The sequence below is a fragment of the Brassica oleracea genome, chromosome C9, assembly GCF_000695525.1.
Source record: "Brassica oleracea var. oleracea cultivar TO1000 chromosome C9, BOL, whole genome shotgun sequence".
In the NCBI taxonomy this organism is placed as follows: Eukaryota; Viridiplantae; Streptophyta; class Magnoliopsida; order Brassicales; family Brassicaceae; genus Brassica; species Brassica oleracea.
This window is the reverse complement of record NC_027756.1, coordinates 35,947,076-35,970,300: the sequence shown is the minus strand read 5'-3', so window position 1 is coordinate 35,970,300 and position 23,225 is coordinate 35,947,076. Positions and strand designations below refer to the sequence as shown.

The 23,225-nt window shown below is 35.4% G+C and overlaps 2 protein-coding genes across 6 annotated transcripts; both read right to left on the bottom strand.

The window, feature by feature from the left end:
- Positions 1 to 983: 983 nt before the first annotated feature.
- Positions 984 to 7,020, bottom strand: LOC106315455 (histone-lysine N-methyltransferase ATX5). 2 transcript variants are annotated; one of them, XM_013753186.1, is made up of 23 exons: positions 5,811 to 7,020; positions 5,696 to 5,751; positions 5,399 to 5,612; positions 5,204 to 5,332; positions 5,060 to 5,128; positions 4,891 to 4,959; positions 4,706 to 4,797; positions 4,527 to 4,622; positions 4,254 to 4,389; positions 4,064 to 4,166; positions 3,873 to 3,972; positions 3,579 to 3,703; positions 3,232 to 3,377; positions 3,023 to 3,127; positions 2,863 to 2,927; positions 2,540 to 2,753; positions 2,368 to 2,454; positions 2,215 to 2,274; positions 2,035 to 2,124; positions 1,860 to 1,946; positions 1,697 to 1,771; positions 1,508 to 1,608; positions 984 to 1,406 (listed from the first exon to the last, which is right to left on the bottom strand). In XM_013753186.1, the coding sequence occupies exons 1-23, from the start codon at positions 6,591 to 6,593 to the stop codon at positions 1,316 to 1,318; spliced, it is 3,093 nt and encodes a 1,030-aa protein (XP_013608640.1). In that variant the 5' UTR covers positions 6,594 to 7,020; the 3' UTR covers positions 984 to 1,315. The 2 variants fall into 2 exon arrangements, with proteins under 2 accessions (XP_013608640.1, XP_013608641.1); XM_013753187.1 differs by having other exon boundaries at positions 5,060 to 5,110.
- Positions 7,021 to 9,263: 2,243 nt separating this feature from the next.
- On the bottom strand, positions 9,264 to 11,779 carry LOC106315459 (putative zinc finger protein CONSTANS-LIKE 11). Of its 4 annotated transcripts, none has more exons than XM_013753191.1 (4): positions 11,500 to 11,779; positions 10,146 to 10,700; positions 9,917 to 10,048; positions 9,264 to 9,520 (listed from the first exon to the last, which is right to left on the bottom strand). In XM_013753191.1, the coding sequence occupies exons 1-4, from the start codon at positions 11,605 to 11,607 to the stop codon at positions 9,503 to 9,505; spliced, it is 813 nt and encodes a 270-aa protein (XP_013608645.1). In that variant the 5' UTR covers positions 11,608 to 11,779; the 3' UTR covers positions 9,264 to 9,502. The 4 variants fall into 4 exon arrangements, with proteins under 4 accessions (XP_013608645.1, XP_013608644.1, XP_013608646.1 ...); XM_013753190.1 differs by having other exon boundaries at positions 9,264 to 9,531; positions 11,500 to 11,778; XM_013753192.1 differs by lacking the exon at positions 11,500 to 11,779 and adding an exon at positions 10,797 to 11,151 and having other exon boundaries at positions 9,264 to 9,531.
- Positions 11,780 to 23,225: the final 11,446 nt, after the last annotated feature.

Here is a 23,225-nt window from a genome sequence, read left to right as displayed (position 1 = left end):
GAAAGAGTATTACAATATTCTCAATTTCAAAAGGAGATTTCTCTGATTGGAATGCATATCCTGAAGATATTGCTTTCCGGAGAAGAAATGTGAAATATGTGTGGTTGTACTCTTTTCCCTCATCATGGCTTTTATCCCACTGGGTTTTTTCATGACAAGGTTTTAACGAGGCAACAAAGAACACACAAAAGATAGACACCCAAAGAGAATGTTACAATTTGGGAGATGAAAATCTATCATTGTTCTAAAGTTTTGGAAATAAAAAGAATCCAAGAAATGGTCAGATCATGAAGACTCATGTACCACTGAAGAATGGCGAAGTTCGTTTCCTACAAGTTCGTTCGAGTAAATATTTGGTTGTTTCATTCACCAAAACGCTACCCCTGCTACTTTCAAGAAGCTCACTCATCTTATTGAACTACGTTGTCTCAAAGATCTCGACGCATGTACACATGAGGGGAAGTCATTGCACGCTGCACTCTTTTTCCTTTAACCATGATTTTTTCTATTGGGTTTTCCTGATGAAGTTTTTAATAAGGCAGCATCTTACGCGCATAATGGACATCAAGGGGAAGTGTTATGAATATTATGGTGATGTCATTATGACAAGTCTTAAATATACTTGTTCTCCAAGCTTTACTTGTTCTGCAAGTGGCTTTGTCCACAAGCTATTGTAATCCTATATAAAAAACTCATTACTCATGGAATAATACACATCAATTTCTCCTCTTCTCTTCTTACTTATAACAGAATCCAGGATTGCTTGCAATTTTGTTTATCTTCTCAAAAATCCAATGAAGGATTGCTTGCAATTTTGTTTATCTTCTCAAAAATCCATTTGCTTTCTTCTGTTCCTCTTTTTTTGTGCCCTCTTTCTTTCATCGTTTCGTAAATTAAGAAAATAATAAAACATTAGATAAAAAAAAAGGTGCTTTCAAGTCTATTTTTTGTTTGCTTTTTGATATTTGAGTCATTGAAAAAGAAAAAAAAAAAGAACCTAAAAAGGAAAAAGGTGTTGAAGAGTTAGCTATACAGAAATGGGATTATAAGAAATGACTAAGCTACAAACCTCTCTCGTCTTTCTTTCTACCTACAAAAACAAAACAACTTGGAGCTTCTAGAGATAACAGAAGAAGTGCCTTATTAGGGTATCCGAAAAAAAGAGGTGTCGCTGTAAAGGTTCTATTTCATCAGCTTTTTAAGCTCCCTGAGTTTGTCCTATTCAAGCTTGGAGTGCAACATGTTCTTGTGTCAGTAGTAGTCAGCTTCTTGGCTTCTTCTTCTTAAGTGTAAAAGAGCAGCTACAAAGTTTTCTCTAATTCATGAATTTCCTGCAGTTGGCAGATTTGCATAGGCATGGCACCTTGAATTCATCCGGCTCATCTGGATCAAACAAATAATCATATCTGCCAAACACACACACACCAACCAACCATGTCAGTCATATTTAGTAAATGAACCAAAATGCGTTAACTGTGTAAAGAGAGTAGTGATGTATATATTATACGTTAACTCCTCCCCAGTAGGTACGGTGGCCTTGGCAATCAGTACAATCCGACTTTCATCATCTCCTACGCTCATTATCCTTGCATAGCAATTTGGCATACACTGCATCACACCAAAACACAACACACCAATTAGTGTTTTTAGAGTCAAGTCTCTCTGTTCAATGAATTTACATGATTGATTTGCTTACCGAATGATTTATTAGTCTAGCGATATTCCCTTTTTCTGTAGCATCCACCACTACTTCCTCACTTATCTTAAACAGCTGCAACATATTCAAAACAAACATAAAGGTTTCAGAAATCTATACTCAAAAACTCATGTTAAGACTGTAGCCATAGAATTCAACTTACATAGCAATCCTTCCCTTCCCTACGATATCTTGCTTCCCTTAAGTCTGCAATGATTCCTCTCACTTGCTCCCCGCGGTATTCGAGAACCTGAACAGAAAAATACATTTCAACACTTCACACAACAGATGCAAGGAAACGAAGAGGTACTGTTATGTTGAGATGGCTCTCTGCCTACCATTTCTCCTTCTTGAATATTTCTTCTAGCGAAAAGACCCCATCCATGTATTCCCGATCGACCAAAGCACACCCGATCCATTTCAGTCCTCTGTCACAAGACATGAAACTCGTGACTAGATGATAATACAACAAGATACACGTACATAATCTCTTTCAAACTTTAATGTAAAAGCTTTACCTGCAAGTGGTGAAGCCGTTCCCTGAACGAGGAAAATGATTTGGGTTCTTCTGCCACATGCTACACAAATTATATTTAACCAAAAAAAAAAAGCTTCAGTCTTAAGGCATGCATTTTGCTTATTAGCAGCACTACAGAGAGCAAAATTCTTACCCTGAATGCATTCAGAGTTTGGATGACTGCCGAAGGATGATGACGTGGTCCTCCTGTATGGTGAGGAATACCTTCTTCTTCACTCCTCTGTACAATCACAAGCACGCCGCACACACATAATGGATCAGCTCACTGAACAAACCTATGCATAAAGAGTTTTCCAAAGATTTACCTTCTTGCTATTAACCTTTCTTTTAAAAACTCGACAACGAGCACAAGAAAATGGATCAACTGGTACAGCCTCCTCTGGAGGGGGCTCTTCAACTTCTTCTCGGTTTGCTAAAATAAGCCTCGAACCTGTACTCTTCTTGTTTTGAGCAAGATTTTTGGCAGAGAAGACCCCTGATGGCGTTTGTATTATTAGCACAGTATCTGGATTCGGCTCCCTACACCCAGAAAAAAAAAAGTTAAACAACACAGGAACACCAAACTTATAAATCCAAAATCAGATTGCAACGACATTGCAGCAGAATATATATAAGACCATTTATTTACCTGTGAAAAGCACAATACGACACCATCTTTGTAATCTGTCGACCATTTTTCACCAAGCAGTGCAACTACATTCAAAAATGTGCATATATTATTACCAAACAAACTCATAGTATCTTAGAGAATTAAACGCAGAAGTCAGATAAAGTAAAAAAGTTGTTACCTCCATTCTATAGCCAGCTCGGGAGGCACACATGGCATGATAATAAGTAGAGCACTTGCAACACTGAGTGCATGACCCATGTATTTGCTTGCATATCACACAAATCTGGATTTTATTACAAAAAAGGAGAATAGTCTCTTGCTTTTTCAGTTTTGCATATAGGATAGGGACAAGTTACCATCAAATGAGAGTAATAACATATATAGTACCTTCACAAAATTACTTGATGGAATACTCAAAATCCCCAACGCTGGTTCCATTTTTTCATCACTCGCAAAACATACTTCAGGCTGAAACCAAGCACATGTCACGTGAACCCACAGTGTCTCCACATCAGTTGGCTTCAGTGCACCTCCTATTGATCAGCACACAAAAATCGGCAAAAAAGTTAGTTGACAGGCAACAATGCTACAAATTCTCTTTATAAGTAATATGCATAGGTGCCACTAGTTGTAACAGTAAACTAAGAAGACCGTGTTAAGTATGCGTGAACAAATAAGAAACGACATGCCTTTTACAGGACAGAGTATGCGTGAACAAATAAGAAACGACATGCCTTTTACAGGACAGAGGCAACACTCTCGTTTGATCTCAGGTGTCTCGCAGGCTTTGCAGACCCATGATGTGAAGTCACGAACGTTTCTCGTTCCATAGCATTCCTGATGCACAGCAATCTGACATCTGAGAAAAGAGAAAGAAGACATCATTTTCAATGGTATTAGATCATGTTTCACAAGTCCTATAATTTCCATCTAATATTACAAGAAAACAACTATCAAATCATGCTTTTCACCAATAATATATGATTTTTATGAAAAGCTTAGAGCAACTATGCATTTTAGAACAGTACCTGTTGCAGATAATGATCTTGTTGTAATCCCAATCTTCAACCCATCTGCATACTGCACATCGCTCCGTTGTCCACTTCACGTTGACCGGCTCATACTTCTCTGCCAATGGTGAAAGAACAAGCCAACATTAACAACGCATAACGAAAGCATAAACCTTTTGCTAAGTTCTGAGATCCGATTTGCTTAATACCTCTAAGAAAGGAAAGCAACCTCTGCTTTCTCTGCTTTATAGAAGGTCGTTTAGGAGGTTTAGCTGCAGTAGCATTTGCGTGGAACTCTGCTAATTTCATCATCTGCATAGTGAACGAATATATGGCAGTCAAACTTTTATGTAATTGATAGGACAAGTACAAAAGAAAGAGAGGAAAATAAGCACAGACCCATTCTTCTAGAGGCAGCTTGGAGCTTTTAACTTTAACACTAGTCTTCCAATTTTTTGCTTTTGAACCAGTATGCCTTTCCCATTCACTAAGTGCTTTCCTTTCAGGTCCACAAGATCCACACTTACATACCACTCTGTAAATATACCAAAAATGGAGTAAGAATACTCTCTCTAAATCATTCAACATAGATACATAAAAGTCCGGAAAAATTGGAGAACAATGTGAAATAAAGATCACAGGAGAAATTAAGATCAGACTGTGTAAACTTACAAATGAAGGCTTGGAAAATAAATGCCTTCAACTCCGGTGCATACAACAATAACCTTGTCAGGAAGCACCATGGGGGAAGAACTGTTTTTGCCAGGTCTACCACCAGAAAACTCTCAACTTTAGAATTCGGTAATTCAATTGTTGTAAGAATTTAAAAAGTTGGAAGTAAATAGACCTACTTGGATTTTGAGTCTTGTTTCTCTGAATCTGATAGATCAAAGTTAAACTTTGCTCTGCATGTTGGACAATAGTAATCTGTTTCCCCCAAGTCCTTCAGGTTATTCCAAATGAGATCTGATGTCAGCACAAGCAAGCAACAGGGAACAAGATAACCTTGATAAAGAGCAACAACATGGACATGTACCTTAAAATGCTTATGTGATATCTGATCACACACTGCATGAATCCAGATTTTGCAACCATCACAACGCACCTGATTCACCGTTATGTAATCAAACAGTAAGATTGCAAGAAGAAAACATTAGGTGATTCTTGACCGCAATAGTATAACATGATTTGTATTGTATTTTTACCCAGCGCTGACTATCAGAATGATTCCATGTCTTTGTGCATATACCACAAACCTGTTTTGGTTTTGTCAACTGCAACAATAATTAGTTTTGAGCACACTGAATTGAAACTGAATCAAGAAGGAGAATATAAGAAACTTTACGTACCCTTGAACAAGGTTTACACAATAACTGATCTCCGGGAAGCAGAGCTTTCATTTTCTTTGCCATCTTAAAAGAGAGAACCATTCCGCATCCTACACATGCTCTTGGATTTCTATATTTCTTCAACATGTCCTGCAAACAAATAAAGGAATAAGCTATACATGCTCGAAAAGGAACCCCAAGAAAAGAGAAACTTGCCTGGCTTGGAGCAACGTGATCAAGATATTGGCTCGAGCCTGCAGCTTCTTGAATCCATCCGTATACAGAATCATCAAACGGTTGGTTACCAGCGGCCATGTGGATATCCTGCATCAACTTCTCTGTGAATCCTTGGTCTGCCAAAAGAGCTTCTTCAAGTGCCATCTGAAAATCACCAGGGTTGCATCCACGCAGCTCAGACTGTTCTTGAAACCTAATTAAGAAAGTAAGTATTAAGCAAAATATCCACATGTAAAACAAACAACATATTTTTGTAAGATTATAGCGGGGACACACCTGTCTACATAATCCACAAATGGGAAGATCATGCCCCTTCTAACCCATGCATAGTCCTGTTACATAAATTCAAGTTAATAACAATCATAGAAGAAGAAGACAATATACACATTACCCTTTCATTCTCTGTCCCGGAGTGACCAAAGAACATGACACATGCAGCATCAGGTATACAAGACCGCAAAACAAGCTCCGGGGCTTGCGTCATTGGATCGATGATAATAGCAGGCCAAAACGGTTCGTTCTTCCCAGATTTACCCCAAACCAAATCACCAGCGTAAAAATCCTCAGGCCCATAAACACCTTCTTTCTTAGGACGTGCCTCCTCAAGCGTACTAGTGCGTGAGCTGCTCATATGCTTCCTCATGTCATTACTATACCTCACCATCGCTCCATCCGCATCCTCATCATCATCATCATGACACGGTGCACTACTATTATACTTATGGTTCCTAGGAATGAACTTAGGTTTGACTTTCTCCTTCCTGCATTCTTCACTCTCTTCCTCTCGCTCTTCTTCGCCACTACTCCTACTATCTTTCCTCCAATTCTCGAGAACCGAGTCGTTAAACCGAGAAGGAAGCACCTGAACTCTCCCCCTTGACGTCCTCACAAGCGGTGGCCGAGAAACACCAGCCGTACGATCCCTTCCACGGCCAGGATCAATAACTATCCTCTTAGACTTTGACTCAGGCTCAACGGGAGACGACACTTCCTTGCACCACAAAGCAGAGAACCCATTCTTCCCGTTGAGTTTCCCCGGAACTATCCCGGCGCCTATCTCTCCGAGAAGACTGAGAGGGTAATAGTAACTCGCCTTTCTCTTCTTCCGAGGAGGAGCCTCATTACTACGTCGTTTCAAACTCGGCATTCGTTTTAGTTTCCGTTTGATAATCATTCTTCTAGGAAGCCCCTTTCACGAAACCCTAATCTCGCCTCAAAAGTTCAGATATAGGTCGTTGATTGAACTAACACTAATCAAACAGAGACGCACCTTCCGAGATTGACCCACTGCCGCAGATCGCATTCAATTGCAGATGAATTGATTTTTTTTTGGTCAAGAAGAGAAGGGGGAGAGATCTGTTCTCGATAAAAAAATCCTTACTTTATCTTTCTCTCTCTAGAAACTATAAGAACCCAGAAGAAAACAAGAATGCGTTGATTCCTTTTTCTTTGATTTGGATAAGGAAATTAAACGGAATGCTGAATCGAAAGACGAAAGACGAAAGCTTTTTCTTTTTTTTTTTTTTTTGGCTCGGTGAGGAACTTTTAGAGAGAGAGCGTGACAGAGTTGTTAAGAGAGAGAAGACGACGACGACGAAGGGCAGAGAAGAAAATACTAAAAGATGAAAAAAAAATATATATATATATATATAAGAGATTGGTTTCGGACTTGAGACGTGTGCACATTACCGGAGAATCATGTAATTAGGCTAACTTGCGCGATTATGCCTTTCTTCCCTTCCTTGCTCGTTTTCTTGTCTTCTGGTTTATTAGAGTTTTTAGACCGATTCTCTCTTCGTGTTTTTCTTTTCTTTTCTTTTAGTTTGGTGTTTCATCCATTTTCTTTCAAATCAAACCTGTGTGTTCTTTTTATTTGATGTTCTTTTATTAGAACCTATAACAATCTCCAAGAACTATGGAACTGAAACTGAAACTGAAACTGGAAGTTACATGGTACGGTATTTAACTATACTGTACTCGCGAGCTCTTGTTTTGTCATAAAACTCAGTAACCTTTTTTATTTCTTTTTAAGTAAACTCCTCGTTTTCTTTTAGAAGATTTTTAATTAATAAAAAAAGTTCGACTTTTTTTTTGTTAGTATACTTTTCCTCGAACTCGTTACTCAACTTTGTTTCTTTTTAGTACGTGTTTTTGTTGTTCTTTATTGGGTTTCAAACCAGTTGGTCAAGAGAATCCAAGTCTTTTGGATCAAATTCGATGGATGATCTAAATCGGCCGGATGTGTAATTGTTCCGTTGCCCGATTGTTCTGGGTATTGATTGATATATCTTATATATTAAAACAGAAGTGACAATCTTGAATCCTGTGTGATTTTTTTAAAAAATAGACCTAATGAACATATTCTTATAAAGTCATATTACATTTAATCTCTAATCTTATCATCTAAATTTTGGGCATGCCAGAAATTTTTATTGAGTATCAATAATTGAATTTAAACAATAGAAGATTCATTGAATTTATAGATAGTATAAATTAAATAGATATAATTTAATGGTAAAATAATATACCTCCATATGTTAATTATTTAAATATTTGTCGATGTTAACTTTTAAAATTATAAAGATTTTTTTTTAAATAAAAAAATCATATTATCTAACAATGATTAATCTTTACTAACTTAAACCAATGAAAACAAATTTTAAACTATATAGTTTATTTTAAAACTTAAACGAAAACTAAATGTTTAATTATATACTCGATAATATAAATCTATGAAGCGAAAATTTTATTTTTTAAAACATTTTCTAAATTTGTGAAATGTTACAATATCTTTGAATATGACAATAAAAAAATATTTTACTAATCTTTATATATAGTTACGATTTTAATAGTGAAATAATAATTCGAAAATATATATATAGAAGAAGATAGAAATACATGTGAAAGTTTGAAACAATTTATTCAATGAAAAAAATATACCGTAAACTTATTATGTTTTAAAAATTGATAGACACATATACATTATAATATATACCAATTTAGAATTGAAAATAAAATGTTTATATAAAAATAAATGAAAACAAAAATCCGTTCGGTTGTGCGGGTCGAGATCTAGTTTTAATTAAAATAACATTCGTTGGATGATTTGTGTGAAAAAAAACACTGGGGTTATTAATCTAAATACAGAGTAAAAACTAGTATGAGTAGTTTGAAAACGCCAAAAGAATGTTTTATTTTTGATAGTGATCACATGTCATGTGTTCACAGCATTTGTTATGTACTGCATATTTAGTATAAGCTCCATCCAAAACGCAGTAACACCAAAGGGAGTTAGTTATTGAGCAAGAAACATGTGCAATTGGTAAAGAAAAGAAGAGACACCAGTAAATGAGTGGTTGAGAAAAAAAAAAAACTACGAGTGGTTGAAATCACTTTGGGAAATCACTTTGGGGATCCGTCCCAATTGTCTTGTTGATTTCTCTCTTATAAATTCAAATCGAATTCTAATTTGCAAGAGGATTATTAAACGAACTAGAACAAAATTTCTCTAAAATTAAATTCAAAAACTATCTGATTGGTGAGATGGCAAAAAACAAAAACTATCTGCTTGATTCAATAACTATCTGATTGGTGAGATGGCAAAAAAAAAACTATATGATTGGTGTTCCTTTATGATAAAAAGGAATAGAATGAAATTGCAAATTCTCTGAAACCTGTAAATAAGAAAGGAGTTAAAATCTAACTTGTTGCGGTGCTTACAAGCAAAGAAACATCAAATCACTTTTTACTTCACATTATCTAATAAATAATTATATAGAATTATAGATACATATATGTATATATGTATATATATATCTACATATCTAACCGCCATTACATGATGTAGCTACAATTTCTTTCCTTAAAAAGCTTATTTAGAGAATTCCTTAATATACAAAAACTAATTTGAATGCTTATATAACATTTTATGATCATACATATATAACAAAACAAAACTAGTTTCTAAGGAGATGGGTCTTGTCTCCTTATTCTTCCTTTTGCTCACTCCCATCACCATTTTATTTGAAACGATTCTACTTCCTCTCCTCTGTTTTCGCAAACCTTCCTCGGATCCTCGGTTGGCTATCTGCCAGAGCTTTCCTACAAGCATACTAAAACCAAACAGGTTACTTTGAGTTAAAAAAAAAAAGAGATTACTTCTCAATTAGTTAGGGGTCTTCAAAACTTTTATTTTTTATAGCTAATTAAATGATTATGATAAGTACTCCTTCCGTTCCCGAAAGTAAGATTTTTAGATTTTTTTCTTGTTTCACAAAGATAGATTTTCTATATTGTTAAAGTATTTTTTTATATTTTTGAGAAACATTTATTGAGAATATTTGAATTGATTAAATTTTATTGGTGGAAAATTATTGGAAAGTGTATAATAAAGTAAAAAGTAAATTAAATTATAAACATTTATTAAATTCTTAATAAATCAATCAGAGATTCTTAATAAATCAATCAGAGGATGTTTAAGTGTTTTGTTTTGTATACCTTGATTTTGCGTCCGAAATTTCGCCTGCTCTTCTTGTTTCTGTATCGGGATAGCTTCTCACGTCGTTCCTCCGAAGTACAGCTCACAATAATCCTATGTAATGGAGATGGAACAAGACCAGTCCCGAGCTTCTGCTCATCAAGAAAATACACTCAAATCAGACTATTCATATACATCTAGACTCTAAAAAGGATTTAACAAAATAAAGGTTCACAGAATTGTTCGAACCTGTATGTCACCTTCACTAAAGGCTCGTCGCATCCCATAATCAGAACAGAAATCTAACTGAGCAAAATCAGGAAAGTTCTGAATCACAACAGCCTCCTGCTGTGCCTGTGACCAATCCATAGAGCTCAAATTCCCCGAGCTTACGCTCTTCTGCATATCCTGCTTCTCATTGCTAGCCGTCACCAGAGAGACGTTCTTGATGTCTAATACATCAGAGACGTTCTTGACATCTAACACATCAGAGATGTTCTTGATGTCTAGCACATCAGAGAACGAAGACTCCATAGCTGACTTCATCATGAGATCTTGCTCACATTCATAGAAAGCTTTGTCAAGAAGCTGCTGACCACTTTGTAACGATCCGAGATCGAGATCAGGAAGCTCACAAAGCCCTTGCGAAGAGTCTTCACCGCAAGAGATCATGGTTAAAGCAGCTGAGAGTGGATCAACGGCTAAGATTGGTTCTTCAAGAATTGGATCAGGAGCTTTGAACAGATCTCCTTCTTCCCCGATATCATACTCATGCATGTTTGATGACTCAGCAAAAGCGTTGTTCTGGAGAAAGTCACAATCACAAAGTAACATCAGAATCAAAGACCACAACACAAAACAGAACAGAACATAGTTCGAGACATTGAGACAGTAAAGTACGGATCTTTTTGTAAGTGGAAAGGGTATAGCGAATCTTTTAGTGGAGCCAATGAAACAAACCCATTTCTTTGTTAAGGGTTAAAGAACAAAGTCTTGAAGAACACGGAATCTCTCATGTTCCAGAAATTGTGGAATTTCATGTGAAAAAGAAACCACTCTCATAAAAAACAAAAAAAAAGGGTTTCTTTGGTTTTCCCGAGAAAACTATTTTTAATCTCTCACGGGCAAAAGAAAGAACTCGCTTTTTGCTGCACAAGAAGATTCTGTTTTATCAAAAAAGATTCTCCTTTTTCTTCTGTCCAAAGAACAAAAAAAGACCTAATTTTTTTCTACTCAACTTTCTCAGCAGCAGCCAAAACACACTTGTGGTGAGGTCAGCAGAACAAAAATATCTCATCAAGTGGCCACACAGCCACTTAACAGTTCACACCACAAGTTTTTTTTTTTTTTTTTGTCTCTGGAAAATTCAACTTCACTAGTAGACAAATTTGCTTTTCTCATCTTCTTGACACTTCAAAAGAGAGGAAGAAAGAAGTTGATAACATCAGAAAGACCAACCCCCTATCAGAATCTTCTGAGGAAAACACAAAATCTATAAATCAACTAAAGAAAAAAGAATAGTCATCACAAGTAAAAGAAGAAGACGAGCATTCAAAAGATGACGTAGAGAGTGAAAAAAAAAATGGAGAATCAAAATTCTAACCATTTCAGCATCTGAGAGCTTGTATGATTTGAAGAGGTCTTCAAATTGTTGAATATCTGGAGAACAGTTTTGCATGTAACGGAGCATTAACCCTGAATCTGCATACATTTTGTGTTCTTGCACTTTTGTCAGAGAAAGTTTTGGAAATAGGAAATGGGGTTTTCAGAGAAGAGTAGGAGAAGGTGAACATAAGAAAGCAGAGGCCAAAGTTGAGATTATTGAGAGGAAACCCTGAGAGAAAAAGTTTGGTACTTTGCTCTCCTCTTGCCCTTTTATTGACAGAGAGAGGCTTATTGCATTTATATTTGTATATTGGTGGCATTGTGGACACACTAGAGTTAAAAAAGCCCATTACAATTATTTTATTGAAAATATTTTTATTTTTATTTTTCAGCATAATAGAAAACAAACAAAAAGGTGTCCACAGAACATATAAATGTCTTTTGTTTAATGTTGTAATCTGCATTACTTTTAAGTTTTAAGTCATAACTGTTAACCATAGAGAAAAAGTTCTGACTTCTTCAGCAATAAACAATTATTTATGGAACGTTTTCATTGTTTTCATCAATACATTTTACATTGTCTCGGTTCATTTTTGTCTCATGTCTACTGAGGGATGAAAATCCATTTGACTACCACAAATATTTTTTTTTTGTTATAAATTAAATATTATATATTCAACGCAAATCAAAAATAGGTTCTGATTACAAATTCGAATAAAACCGCAAGAATTTTAATTCTTCTAAACTATTTTCATTCGACTCATCACTCCGACACATTCCGCTAGTCCGGATCCAAAATCATCGAGCATCGGTTACCGTTCTCAGCAATTAAAAAAAGCCACGTGAACGTGAGATTCACCTTGTTGTCTTAAATTCTAGAAATTCCCATCTTCAGAGTAGCAGGATCCCGATGAATTTGTCAAACTTGTAATTTTCACTGACTCGTAAGCACAAGACGACAAAAGAGATATCATGAGAGGACACCAACCATAAGTGGCCAGAAACCTGACGAAGCATACACCTTTGCCGCCGAATCACGGGCTGACCTCATTGCCACACACTGACCGAAGACAACTCTACCAATCTGCACTTAAACATCAGCCAAACAAGACTACCGATAGTAAGTCAAATGACCCACCATCAATAGTAGGAAGTGAGAAAGGCCAAAATGTGCCACCGCCATGACTATGACAAGAACCATGATGCCATTTGCTCATTCTGAGAATCAGAGAAAAAAATGACTGTGACTCGTATAAGCTGGCTACAAATATTTGTTATTTATGTGTATTGTCTCCAATTTGGTAGATACTCTTTTGACATAATGCATACAAATTTGAAAGTTGCACATTATTGATTATAATTATCAAATTCACAAAATAATTATTTGTTATAAATTAATTAAGAAAATGTTTCATATTTCATATTTTTGCATTCGAAATGTAAATTACTTTTACAAAATCAGAAAATCAAAATCACTTAAAAACTGTTTCCATCGTTTTTAAAATAAGTAAAAATTATTTTAATATATGTTTCTAAATATAAATAAAAGAAATATTTAGTTTAGAATAAAAATAGAGGTGTTAGAATATAAATATTTCTATAACATTGTAGCATTTAGAGAGTTAATAATAATAATAAATTGGAAATATTGTAAGAGAAACAATTAGATTAATTAATGAATCTTCACAATAGTTTAAGAACCCAAAACGAATACTACTACAAATTAACCAAAACTTTTGATATCTATATAAAGATGTTTTCTTCACTCACATGAAGCCACATGGGATCCATGTCAGAAAGTCGTTTATTGAGGAGCCGACACGTGTCAATCTGAGCCAAAACATACTGTATTATTTAACTACGTCGTCTTGGGCTTTGATTCCGTTTTGTGGGATTGGGCTCTGAAACTGGAAGATTTATCAGGCCCGCTGAGATGAATGTCGCCGCTAACCCTAATACGGCTGAAGCGAAGAAACAATGTTCGTCTCTCCTCTTCGTGCGGTGGCGAGGCGGTGCCGTTTGCACTTCATCTCACGACCTGAAACGGTCCGCGTCATGGCTTCGTCTTTAATCACATTGATTCACTCCCCCACAATGTCATCTTCAATGTTTTGTTTCGATTTGAAAAGCTTTTTCTGGATCAGACCAAGCACTCTCTCTACTTTGCAGAAACAGTACCAGCAGGCTTCAGAATTTCCACAGTGGTCTCTGTTGTTTTGATGGAAAAATTGAGGATATGGTTTGGTCTATGTTCGTGGTTTTGAGGATAGGGTTCGGTTCCATGATCTCTGATGTTTTGTGTATTGGTTGAACTTGCTTTAGTGAACGTTCTTAGGGAAAACTGAATCAAACAAACTATTGTTACCTACACCATTTTGATTCCAAGTTATGTGCAGATCCAGTAAAGTCCACTACTATTTCTACTTTGTTTTTTTCTTCATGTTTGAACAAAACCAGTTAATAATGACATGCCGTTTTCAATTTAAAGAGTAGCAGAGAGATTGAAGTGTGACTTTCATTAGGAGAAAATTATTACATTTAATTAAAACATACACAAACCAAGCTACTCACACTAGCAAAACGTTGTTTTGGCTTAGATAATATAAGCTTAACTTATTTCTCTGGTATGATCATTGCATATGATGTTAGTGAGTGCAGTAGACCAATGTCTTCTGGGATTATCTGGATGTTCAAGTTGATTAGGATCAACTCTTTCAAGCAAGGGAAACGCGAGAAGCTAATGCAACTGAAGGGGGCATTATCCTCTGTGTAGCTAAACCGCTTGATGCTAAGCGATTCGAAGTCATGGAAGCTTGGGATTGTCGGTGATAGGTCCTTTGGCGTCATTAGCAATTCATCATCAAAGACTTGTTTCTCGGGTATAAAAGAGAGGTGCTCTGCTTTACCCTTGAGATGTGTTAACTCGATGTGTATTCTCCCCTCTATGGATAGGTTTGCAAGAGAAGTTAGTGGCTTTACTGCTCTGGGAAGCGTCAATATGATTTGCGGGCGTTGCCTGAGTCTGGATTCTGGAAGGACTGTCGTTTCTGATATATAGATTTGAAGATTCATTAAGCCGTCACACTGGGATAAATCAAGTTTTCGTAGGGAAGATAGGAGACCAATAATGATGCGCCACGAATCAGCAGCAGAAACAAATTAAGAAGTTTTGGCTTATGGGTTTGCGATTAATCGAGATGAGCTTGAAGTATATTGCAAATGTGTTTATGAACATGTATCCGCCCAAAGAAAGAAAGGCCCAACAAGAAATTATAAGTGATGGTAGTATAATATATCAATCTGACGGCAATTCAGAGACTGTCGACCATGTGGAAGCACGAGATCAGCCAAAGAGTTTGGCGACCACAATCTTCCAATTTCGGTCAAGTCAAGACATTTATGATTTTTGGTCAATTCAAGGACTTTGGGAAGTCTTCCTTGATTTTATAAGTTGCTAATTTCTATGTTTGACTAGTCTTTTGTATTCCAACCTTTTGTATGCTTTGCCTATTATATAAAGGCCATTTGATCAATGAAATAAAATAAGCTTTGATTATTATTTTTGGAACCTTGAGATGGATTCTCACTTCTTTCTTGGTGTGGTTAGCTCCAAGTAAACACCTCTTTCCCGTTGGACTTGTGCGTCATATCAAGCAACGGATCGAGATTGCTTCTTTGTTGGACCGGTGCGTCACATCCGGCAACAAATTGGCTTCGGGAATATCAGCAGCCTTCCGCATCTGCTGTGCGACCCTTCAATCCACCATTTCTTCCTTTGTTGGACTTGTGCGTCATATCAAGCAACGGATCGAGATTGCTTCTTTGTTGGACCGGTGCGTCACATCCGGCAACAAATTGGCTTCGGGAATATCAGCAGCCTTCCGCATCTGCTGTGCGACCCTTCAATCCACCATTTCTTCCTTTGTTGGACTTGTGCGTCATATCAAGCAACGGATCGAGATTGCTTCTTTGTTGGACCGGTGCGTCACATCCGGCAACAAATTGGCTTCGGGAATATCAGCAGCCTTCCGCATCTGCTGTGCGACCCTTCAATCCACCATTTCTTCCTTTGTTGGACTTGTGCGTCATATCAAGCAACAATCGAAGCTCGGTAGTATCAAGAGACTCTCCGCCCCTCTTGTGTCACCATTCAATCCACCAGTTCTCCCTTTTGGCGAGTTCATATCCTTAAGACCGATTGAGTGATCCTTTCCCTAATTTAGGACGTATCAGCATAGTTATACTAGGGCTGGCCCGGACTACGCCCGGGTTTTTTGTTTAAATTTTAGTTTTGATTATATATTTAGTATGTTTATTTTAATATAAAAATATAAGTAGTTATAGACAAATATAAAATAATTTTAAAATTTTTGTCTTACACAATTCAAAATTTTTTTGTATCCATTTTTTGTTATTGAAAATTATATATAAGGTGAAAAGCAGAATGGACGAAAATTAATTAAATTGTAGTTATGTTGTTTAATTGGGTGAATTGTTTACATGTTTCAGTTCACTTAAAACTATTTATAAAGTTTGTTTCAAATTAGTCTCTAAGTAATTTAATGGACTCTCTCCCTTAAATTTGCAACCCTATATATTTTATGTTTTTTTCTTTTAAATCAGCTGTTTAAAAAATGTAATATTTTTTAGAACAAATTTTTTTACAACTATGTCACTAAAAATTATAAACTAAGTTCTTACAATAAAAGTTCTGCATTTACAACCCAACTCATCGGACCCATTATCCAAATATTATTTATCTTACTTTCACAAATGCTTGAAAATTTGCCTTTTCAAAATCTTGTTCCACTTCGTCCAAAGCCTGTTTTATGTAAATGCACCATTTATATAATATATAATCAACTTTGAACAATGATAATCGTAATTTTATCTCAAAATTTGTTGTTGATTAAAAAAGTTATCACCAAAGTATAAAAAAAATTATGTTGTGGTTTTGTTTATATTGTAGTTGTTATGTCAAACAATTATGCACTAAATCGGAATATGCAATGAGGTTTTTTTCTTAGAAAAAAATAATATAGAAAACCACGATAAGCTGTTTAAACAATCATGGAAGCTTCTCAACTTTCTCATTTGAGTTATTATTTCCTTCTGTTCTCCATTTGGTTCAAGTGGATGATCAAAACTGAGGATCTTTTTCTCACCTGGCAAGGTTATGACTAATATGTTTTTTTTTTTAAAGTTTTGACTAAAAAATTCAAGTGCTTCTAAGCTTTCATTTTATTTTGCTTCTCATGTAGCTTTAGGTGTGAGTAGTGACAACCAAAAAACTGACTGAATGAAAATGTTTCTCCTTGGCTGTTTTAAATGGTTCATTCAGAACCGTTTATTCTGAAGTTGACATTTCTTCCAGTGTCTAAACATAATAATAGTCGTTTTCACCTGTTGTTATTGAGGCTTATGACGATTTATCGGGTTACTTGAACTAATACATTGAGTGTGTTTTCTCCAGGCAGGTGCGCCTATATACTTTTGTTAAATTATATATTTGTGTTATATAATGTAATTTTGTTATATTGTGTATTTCATTAAATTGTAATTGTCCTAGCTATTTATATTTTATTATAAATAATTTAAAAAATTATTTTTTGATTGTTTGTTATTTTTTGGTTTCGGTTTCCAATTAAATATTTAATTTAACAAAGGCTACAAAAAATTAATTTATCAAATTTGAATTTGGTGAGAAAAAGAATAAAATTCAATTAGATTAATATCATGTAACAACATATAAGGAGTATGGAGTTATATCGTGCTTCATGTCGGTGTATGGAGTTAAGAAGGCGATAATGACGTTGAATCTGTAACTCGGAACGTTTCGGTTGAACAGAGTAGAAGGCTAAACGACGGGAGTGGAAACAAACAAAGAGATTCTTCATCTCGATTTCAGTCATCCAATCCTCTCAGACGCCATTGACTGTATAAACGTAAAATCATTGTTTTAGGTCTCGTAAGAACACGAACACGTGAAAGTGATGAAGACTGAAGGGCTTTCAGGTTTTGGGCTATAATTCTCATGATTAACATAAGCCCACAAAATCCTTTTCCTTTAGTTTAATGAAACGCCGAGTTTTAGGTAGAGGACACGTGTCAGCTGTTGGACGCACGACTTTCCTAGCTGAAATCCTATGTGTCACAATGAGGAGGAAGTAAAACACTCATTTATATAATAAGATGCACATGAAGGGCATCATTAATCCTGTTATATGAGATTGTTTTTTGATAGAATAATGTATGTTACTGTCATTTTAATTCACTCCATAAGTATTTATTAAAATAATAACATGATCTCTGAATTCTATTTATTTTTTGTTTATTTATAATATCGTTTTCAATCTACAATTTTTTTTTAAATGCTTCATAAAATTAATATAAATTCATATAAAATAGTTTTTTTATAACTTCTCGGCCGTAGGGCGGGCCAACCCTAGTATATATATATATATATATATATATATATATATCTAAAGGTTCTTCATATTAATACACTCTTAGTAAAACCACTGGACAAAGGGGGCTTACAAAATTATTTACAATCTCTTAGATGCATATTTATACTAGCTTCAAAATCCGATAATCATTTTCACTTTTCCTAATCCAAAAAATCATATTGTACTGCAGGGACTTCGTCCTCGACATCCTCCAAATGTCGACCTTGTTTACGAGTCAATTCTTCTTTATGTCTACGAATGTAGCCTTTATTGGTGTACAAAGAGTTAACTCACTTCCGAAATAAATAAACATCACATTGACAAAAAAAATCTCTACAAAATTTTTTATCCAATCTATCTTTTGGGGAAAACTTCTTATGCTTTTAGCATCGTCAAAATGGTGCAAATCCAAGTAATGCATGAACTTATCCGTTGTAACGGATGTAACGGGATTGGTCAATGTGTCGGCTGCATTTTCTACGTATGCACATTTCTAATAAGACTTCTCCAGAAGATTCTACCTCCCTTACTTTGTGAATCCTTTTAGCTATGTGATTTGTCCTTGCATCATAAACTTGATTCTTACCCAAACACACCACACTTTGCTATCATAGTCTAACTGAACATTTCCTTGATCAACTCTCAACTCAGATACAGGTCCTTGTACCCAAACTACTTCCTTAGCTGCTTCTTTAAGTGACATATATTCAGCTTCCTCAGTCAATATTCACTACACTAGATTGTTGCCCCGATCTCTAACATATTGGTCATCCTGCAAGGGTAAAATGTATATTGTTGTTGACCGTTAATTGCCAAGACCTCCACCATAATATGAATCCACGAATCCACAAATAAACCACACTCTTAACCTCTGAACATAAGCCCATAGTCACTGTTCCTTATAAGCATCATAGAATCCACTCAATGACTTTTACTAGGATCTGACATATACTTACTAACTTGACTAGCTTGTGCTAGATCTGGTCTAGTACACTTTATTGCATATATTAGGCATCCAACTGCGCAAGCATAAAGAATATGTACCATATCTTTGATCTCCGTAGCAGACTTAGTATATTAATTTGCTGAAAGTATGAAGTGTTTCGCAAAAAATGTAGAAACCGATTTTGCCTTAAACATGTCAAAATGTTTTAAGACCTTTTCAATGTAATTCTTTCGAGAAAACTATAATCTCTTGAATTTTCTGTCCATATGAATCTCCATTCTAAGAATCTTTTTTTATCACCAAGATCTTTCATCTCAAGTTCATCTCCAGCAACCCTTTGAAACGATCAATAGCTTTTAATCTTTCTCAGAAATAAGCATATCATCAATATATAACAGTAGGAATATGAGAGAATGACTGTAAAGAAAACTTAATGTAAAAGCAGCAATTATACTTGCAACTTTGATAACATATTTAAACATATAGGAGTCAAAATATTTGTATCACTCTCTAGGAACATGCTTCAGTCTGTAGAGAGACCTTTTCAATCTACAGACAAGATGATCATTTGGAAGTTTAACAAAACCTTCATATTGCTCTCTCTATATATATCTGGTCCTCCAAATCTTCACGAAGAAAGTTGGTTTTACATCCATTTGTTCCAGGTGTAAATCTCAGTTATCCACCAAACCTAGGACAATTTGTATGGAAGTGTTCTTTACTACAATGAGAATATCTCATTGTATTCGATTATTATCCTTTGCGAGTACCCTTTTGCTACCAATCTTGCCTTAAATTTTACTTCTTCTTTCTTAGACATCCTTGTTTTCTTCTTGAAAACCCACTTACAACTTATTTCCTTCTTCCCTTCCATTAATTCCATAAGATCCCAAGTCCAATTCTTCTCTAGACTTACTGACTCTTCCGTCATTGAATCAATCCCTTCCCACTTCTTGTCTTAATAGCTTCCCAATAATCAGATGGATCACCGTTTCGACCATAAAACCATAATTTTTCATGTCTTTAAAATCGAATCTGACAAAGGTTGTATTGCATGTTCTGGTATTTTAGCAGCCATACTCTCTTTCGTTTCATGTTGATCTTCTTTGTGCCATTTTTCGCAGATCACTAATCACTAACTGCTTTTGGTTTATCTCCACAGAATTGTGATGGGTTATTATAAAATATGTGTTAGTCTCAATGATCACATACAGTCTGTCTGATCTCGCATGTTGCAGTATATATTGCTCATCAAAAACCATGAATCGAATAGCATGCTCTTCTTGGCCTCATGATCCCACAGTTTGAAACCTTTTACACATTTTTCGAATCCTAGAAAGATGCACTTCTTGGATTTTGAATCCAAATATGACCTTTTCGTCACCCAAAACTAACATGCAAGATTGACATCCAAATATCCTCAAGTTTGATGGATCAAATATCTATTTCAGTCCATAATTATTTCGTGAATTTCTATTCTATGTAACTCCTTACACATCTATTGATAACGTAGACCATCATGTGTATTGCTTCTATCCAAAACTGCTTAGGTAACCAAATATTCAACCTCAAACACATTAATGCTTTCTCTACTGTTCTGAGGTGTTTTACGCACTGTAAAATGCCTTTGAATGTATTCTATTTACAAAACTTATGGAATCCATCAATATACTTTGTACCATTATCCAATCTCAAGTACTTCACTTTTCTCTTTGTTTGATTACCTATTTCGGCTTAAATCACAAATACTTCAGAGTTTTTCCTTATAACATATACTAGTCAAACCTTCCTTATATCCTCCCAATGATTGTTCTCGAGATGGTCCCCACACATAAGAATGAACATAGTTTATGAGAAATTTTGTCGTGTGTTTCCCATATTGAAAGATGCCTTGGATTGTTTTCCCATCACAAAATATTTGTAAAACTCCATCTTGAAAGTCTTCAAGCCGTTGAGAAGACCCTTTATCATGATTTCTTTCAACCCATGCTCGCTGAAATGGCCCATACGATATGCCATATAGATGTGCCCTCCGACTTAAAACTGCAGTTGTGAGTCTACGTACAGCCACTTTCCCTATCAACCGATACATGCTTTCAGATGTCATGTGCCCTTTCATCACCAACATAAATCCATTGAAAACCTTCCATATTTCTCCATCATCAAATCTGAATTAGAAGCCATGTATGAAGCATTCTCAGAGGTATAAGATTTTTCATCATGACTGGAATATGCCTGACATCATTCGGAGTCTCGGTCGTGCAATCATATATCTGAAACTTGACTTGTCCAATTCATATGACATTACAAAATTTGTCGTCCACTAATGAAGTATAGCACATGTGTCCAGCTGTATATGTCTAAGACCACTCTTTACTAGGATTCATATGGAGTGAAGCACTCGTATCCATTATCCAAGAATCTGAGTGATCTCCTGATGCACAACAAGCATGCCAGAATCGGCTGATCCCTCTGAGTCATCGTTCTTCTGAACCTCGTTTGCAGAACCCAAACCTTCTTTCGAATTATGCTATTTTCAGGACAATATCTTCTTTTATGACTAGCTTTGCCACACTTATAGCATACTAACACCTTCTTCTAGAAATTTTTCTTTGATCTTTTCTTACTAGAACCATCTGGATGCTTTTCCGGCTGCTTTCATTATTTATCATGATTGACCTATAATCAGTCACTTGAGAGTTGTCGTTCATCCCAGTATTTTGTTGTTTCTCATGATGCGAGAGCAACACTGCAGTAACTGTCTCCAGCTTTTTAGTCACCTTGTTGACATTTAGAACTTTCAAAGCGTCTCATATTGAAAATGTAGAGAACACATCAAGATCATGGCTTGATCTTTGTCATCAATATTCACATCCACACACATCATATCTGATTTGATTTAAATTGTTGATATGCATTACAGATCCCTCTCTCTCAGACATCTTCAAAGTGAACAACCTAGCTCTATTTGAGGTATAGCTTGCTAAAGAAAGATTTTGACGTGTACATTTTCTCCAATTTATCCTACATTTGTTTTCAACTTGTGAAATCCATCACCTCATTGTTATGTCGTCTGGCAACATAATCAGATAGCTGAGACAGCATCTAGTCTTTATCATTTGTACAATGGGTTCCGGTTTTGAATCTAATATAGTCTTCTTCATCGCTTCATGTGTTAGAAAATCATTAATTGGTTATTGCTAGATACCAAAGTTTCATTTTCCGTTGAACCGCGGAAAGTCGAACTTTAGAGAACTTTCTCTGGTCATTCTATAGGATTGTTACTACCTTGAATTGATACCATCTATTGTGAAGAAACACAAATTAAGATCAAGGAAAAAAAAAGCACAAAACATAATTGAGGAAAATACCCATTTAAAGGTTTTATACTGATTATGTGAATAATTATTTACAATCCAATTAAATCCGTATTTATATTGACCTCAAAACCCAATCTTTATTTTTCTCATAAGAAAACATTCTTATCTTACTAAAGATAATTTTCCCAATCTTAAAAAGCATAATATACTGTGGAGGCCGAACACTCCTAGATGTCGACCTTATCACGAGTCAATTTTCTTACGCCTACAATGACTGAATTCTGCCGGACTTAATCAGTGTGGTGTTCAGGGGCGGATGCAGTAAGGGACGTGCGGGGTCATGTGCCCCCGTCTCATTCTTAATTTTCTTTAAGCAATTAAAGTTAATCAAAGCCAGTGCCCCCATCTAACTATAAAATATAGTGAAAAAAATTTATGTACCCCCGGTTAAATGCAGTTCTAGATCCGCCACTGGTGGTGTTTACTGGTATAGAGAGAGATTCAATCATTTCTAGAATCAACATATCTTTTTTGCTTTGGTATTTGATTTATAATTTAAAACTGTAAAACATAAAAAATTAATAACTTGTTGTGGATTAGTACAAAAAATGTATGAAAGGGTTGTAAATGAAAACGATACAAAAGACTATATTCTTTAATTTTCATTCAATTTGATATTTCATATATAACAACATAACTTTTTCAGTCAGTTTAATTGTTGTTGATAATAATAATCGTAAACTTTATATTCATAGTTATAATAAAGAATTATACGCAAATTAGATGTGTGCCTGTGTGTGTGCATCTGGAGGTATCCACGCGCATACACGCTCACCCAAGAGGCCGAAACCATAAGTGGTACTAATAGTGGAATCGGTCAAAACACTATTTACATCTACTTTACAAAATATTATGGTTTATAATATACAAAATCATGAGCAAATCAAGGAGTATAAAATTAGTTACAGAATTTCCAAAAAGCAACCTTCAATCAGAAAGAAGAAAACTG

Bases quoted from the DNA above. Each gene is read 5' to 3' on its own strand.
- LOC106315455 (XM_013753186.1), bottom strand. From the start codon at position 6,593: ATGATTATCAAACGGAAACTAAAACGAATGCCGAGTTTGAAACGACGT. The intron at 5,752-5,810 runs GTAATGTGTATA...TTTATGTAACAG, and splicing joins CCGGGACAGAGAATGAAAGG to GACTATGCATGGGTTAGAAG. The intron at 4,623-4,705 runs GTAGGTCTATTT...TTCTGGTGGTAG, and splicing joins AAACAAGACTCAAAATCCAA to ACCTGGCAAAAACAGTTCTT.
- LOC106315459 (XM_013753190.1), bottom strand. From the start codon at position 11,607: ATGTATGCAGATTCAGGGTTAATGCTCCGTTACATGCAAAACTGTTCT. The intron at 10,701-11,499 runs GTTAGAATTTTG...GACTTTCTCCAG, and splicing joins AGCTCTCAGATGCTGAAATG to AACAACGCTTTTGCTGAGTC. The intron at 10,049-10,145 runs GTTCGAACAATT...CTTGATGAGCAG, and splicing joins TTAGTGAAGGTGACATACAG to AAGCTCGGGACTGGTCTTGT.